The sequence below is a fragment of the Haliotis rufescens genome, unplaced genomic scaffold (genome assembly GCF_023055435.1).
Source record: "Haliotis rufescens isolate VD_foot unplaced genomic scaffold, xgHalRufe1.0.p SCAF_64, whole genome shotgun sequence".
NCBI classification, from domain to species: domain Eukaryota; kingdom Metazoa; phylum Mollusca; class Gastropoda; order Lepetellida; family Haliotidae; genus Haliotis; species Haliotis rufescens.
Genome location: NW_025964355.1, coordinates 1,404,759 through 1,409,291, shown reverse-complemented (window position 1 = coordinate 1,409,291; position 4,533 = coordinate 1,404,759). Strand labels below are relative to the sequence as shown.

General features: G+C 40.8%; 1 protein-coding gene across 1 annotated transcript; it reads right to left on the bottom strand.

The window, feature by feature from the left end:
- Positions 1-1,908: 1,908 nt before the first annotated feature.
- LOC124151698 (probable 7-methylxanthine methyltransferase PCS2) lies at positions 1,909-3,554 on the bottom strand. The gene has a single exon (XM_046524288.2). The coding sequence runs from the start codon at positions 3,520-3,522 to the stop codon at positions 2,368-2,370; it is 1,155 nt and encodes a 384-aa protein (XP_046380244.2). The 5' UTR covers positions 3,523-3,554; the 3' UTR covers positions 1,909-2,367.
- Between the last annotated feature and the right edge of the window lie 979 nt (positions 3,555-4,533).

Here is a 4,533-nt window from a genome sequence, read left to right as displayed (position 1 = left end):
GCACTCAAGGCACCCAATCTTTGTAGACACATTACACGTCTGTCGACTCATGATGATAAAGTTAATAAATAACAGGGGGCACGGGTGGCTGTGCAAAGTTGCGTCCCTTGGGCACGCCAGGAACCTATGATTGTGGGTTCGAATCCCGGTTCGCCCCGATTATGTTTCTAGGTTTGTCAGCACCACACCCGTGCCCGTGGGTTTCACCGAAATGGTAAACGTCCGAGACCTGCATCACTTCGGGCTTTCCTCCCACATAAAGTGGACACGCCGTGATGTAACAGGAATACTGTTAAAAGCAGCGTTAACCCAATTCACTCGCTAATAAATAACATTCAGTTTAAAAAAAGGGATCAACAGTCCTTATACAATGATAATTTACTAGTATTACACATCTTACGATGCCATTCCTACTGAATACAATCTTTGAGCCTTTGGGAGAGTTTGGCTTTACATAGAACAATTAAGCTTCCTGAGGATCCGAACATGACCTTATCCACATGAAAATGGTAGTTATTTAACATGAGTGGCCCTCGTAGACGAATAAGATTATCTAAACATTCAACTAAAAGATAACATTGTTTGGGGTATCATTTATTAGACATTGAAAACAGTCTGGAACAATATTTAAAACATCTGAAACTGCCAAATGATTATCATCAACAATACTCTCCTACATTCACCCAATACTCTCCTACATTCATCCAATACTCTCCTACATTCACCCAATACTCTCCTACATTCACCCAATACTCTCCTACATTCACCAAATACTCTCCTACATTCACCAAATACTCTCCTACATTCACCCAATACTCACACATTTGTAACATGATAACCAACACCAATTACAAGCACACACAATTTTGTAAGAAAGTGCTCCACGTAATATGAGACAGTCTGACCCTCTATCTCCGATGGACCCCTGAAGATTCGGGTTCAAATGGGTCTTGAACAACCCATACTTGCCGTAAAAGTGACTATGCTTGTCGTAAGAGGCGACTTACGGGATCGGGTGGTCAAGTTCTCTGACTTGGTTAATGCATGTTATCGCATCCCAATTTCGTGGATCGATGCTCATGATGTCAATCACTGGATTTTGTGGTCGAGACTCGATTATTGACAGAGCGCCGTCATATAGCTGGAACATTGCTGGGTGCAGCATAAAACAACTATGTCTCCGATGAATATAATAAAATAGATTTCATCTGAGTATCAAACATTTTGAACCGAACAGGTATTAAGATAAAACAAAATTGCATTTCTTTGCTACAAATAATACTTTGTTAGCTTTATAAGTGTGTTAATCCCTTTCAACAAACATACTGTATTTGAAAACATGATTGAACGACCAGCACATTTTATAATAAACAACATAATACAGTATGTATGGTTGTGGAACAAAACCTTCATATATACTGAGTCAAATTAAAAACTTCACATTTTTAAAAGTAATCCCACATATGATATACAACGGACAAATGTATCAGAGAAGGTAATTTTTAATCATTAATGTCCAAAGAAGAAATTTAATTAATGGTGGAAACCATAATTTGTTCCAAGCCCCTACGGTATTCGGTAATAACATCAACAGTTTAAATCATAAGTCCCAAGCGCGAGAATCTGATGGCAGACAAGTTCAGTAGCGTGTATGGCCATCATGTGCGTTCACAACTGCCACACAACGCCTCCGCATGGACCTTGTGATGCTTGTGAACACATGATTGGGAAGACGACGCCATTGTTGCTGCAAAATGCTGCCAAGATCTTGCAAATTCTGTGGTTGGTTCTGGAGAGTGCGCATCCCAGACGTGTTGGGGTGGGGGATGGGATTGAGGTCGGGAGACCAGTCCATGACGTTGACTCCAGCATTCTGAAGGAAATTCCTTGTCAAAATTGCTGTGTGGGGTCTGGCATTGTCGTGTTGGATACGTCAGCCCCATAGAATAATCAGTCTCGATTATCTGCAGAAATAGATCCAATGAGCGTAAAAGGCAAAAAAAAGTGATAAAAAAATACAAAGTCACTAAAACATTGAGTGTTGAGAGATTTGCAGCAATTCGGATTATTAATATGCCTGCTTTGAATGAAAAAAAGGCATAAATATCACTCGTTTTCAAATAGTGCAGCCGTTTTGAAATGTATTCCTGTTATACCACTCCATGACGAGGAGCAAGTTTACAACGCACCATGACATACAAAATGGAACATACAACATATTTCTGTTTACAATGCACATACAATAAGGAAGTATAGTCTGATAGCTTATTTACACATATATACTATACTTGTTAAAAACATTGGTTTGACAGTTCAGCGAGGTTGTATTTTTTCCAGAAGTGGTTCTGGGAGCACAGAATCCCCGTCTCACGCCTTGGTGATGTAGACATAAGCGAAAAGATTGGCGCCCTTCAAATCTTCTGGGTTCCTCTTTTGCAGCACCTCCTCTACCTGTTCGTATAACTCATTCACAATTAATTCTTTTTCGTCCTTACTCCTCGTTCCTGCAAGACCGGTCAGAAAGGCACTGTTGCTCCAACATCGATGGGCTGCCACAAATCTTCTGGCATATCTAACCCTGTCATCAACGCCATCTTCTTCCTTCCTTTGTTTCCACTCAGTGTAAATTTCACAGGGAGCATCAACCAGTTTAGCTGATAAAAGCCGTAAATTGCATTTACTCACTTTTGAGTCGGGATCTTCAAATGGAGCTTTCAGTAGAGGTAAACTCTTGTCGCAGGATGCCATATTAGTATTCACGAGTTCACTTTGGGAAATTTTGCCCATGTCGCGAAATTTCTTCCATACTTCATTCAAAATTGACAAGAAGTTCCCACTGCAAATCTTCATTTCTCCTGACGTCGAAATGGAGTTGCTCGGTGTAGCTACAACCAAAAGGCCTCCTTTTCTCAGCTCACGACTTCTCAAGATAAGGAATTTCTCCCAATCCTCGGACGCTTGTTTCTCGAGCATATACCTGACATCAGTATCTGTATTTGGAAAAGAGTAAATATTTTCTTTATTCACAGGTGGTTTTCCAGAAAGCCAATGTACAGCGATCATGCAGAGTATTATGTGCATTGACTCGGCTGGAACACACTGCTTATAAAAATGTGTTCCCGAGGCCAAAGCAAAGACGTTCTCGATATTCTGGAGGTAGGATGGTGACTCAGGGATTAGACCAGAGAGGCGTCTAAACAGAGAGTTGAAGTCGTTGACCTCTTGGTCTTCATGGATGACCTGGAACTGCACGTGAGAGCCATGGTGCTCTCTCAGACTCTCGATGAGTGTCCCGAGGAACGTCATGGTGGCAGCACCATCGGCAGTTCCGTAGTCGCCGATGTTGTATGCCGAGGTTTTTTCTAGGAAAGGAACTTTCTGAGCCAGGTTCAAGAAGTCATCCGTTTGTAGAAGAACTGAATATTTATCACAGGCTGGCGCTAGATTAGTGCCATAGGTCCCCATACCTGTCTCTCCATATGGCAAATGAGCGCCATTGTCACAAAGATTCACAGATGACATTATTTTGGACTGATCTTTCAACGTGTATTCAACGTGATCTTTCAACGTGAGTGAGGCAGAGAGATGAAGGTTGCCCCTTATGTATATGTCTAACTAATCCCGACTCACGTGACGATGAATTTTATGAGAGGATATTGTTACATCGAGTATGCATACATTGTTCTAGCAGCGTGCAAATTCTTTTATGAATAATAGTATACTAATTCTGTTATGAATATACTAATTCTGTTATGAGACAATTCTCTATCCCCTGGCTCTCTCTGTGACGAATAAGGATAATATTTATAATTTTGGATAGCAAGTAACAAATGTCATTCTTTCCTCATTCTCGCATGGCCACCCGTGCCTCCTGTCGTGCCCCCCCCCCCCCCCCCCCTTAACCGGTTAAAATGATTGATTCCGTTTACATTAGCATTAGGATTTAGGATCATAATTTAACTTGGGTCAGATGACTCAATGTGTTACCTTAATGTGGCCTGATAGAACGCAACAGCTGCGTTCACAAAGTGGTAAACAGCTTTATGTGCTTTATAATGCACATTGCATCTTTATTCAGTCTAGCATCTACAATCATGGTTCAATTTCACATTTCACTCTCTCACTTTTGGACTCGAACCTACGTTCATAGGATCGTGGCACGTTCAGGGGATGCAACCCTGCGCAACGAATTTCAACGCCCTAGACTATGGGATGCCACAGGTCGAGTAGTGTAAATAAATAATACACAGGAGACCGAGTCTGCGTGTGACGAGACTGTTATCAACATTACACAGATCTGACATATGTTACAAAAGATGGATAGTTTTGTTAAGCATCTGTGGTTATAGTCGGTGATTGGAACTTAGTTCTTATTCCAGAAATGAACTTGGGCAGTTACAGCAGTTTTAATAATTCTATAGGCAAAGAACGTTTATTCGACAAAATTGAGAATTATAATTTGATGGATCTATGGAGGGAATTAATTTTTAAAAAGAAGTGATTGAGTTAAAATTTTACGTCACATCTGCAATA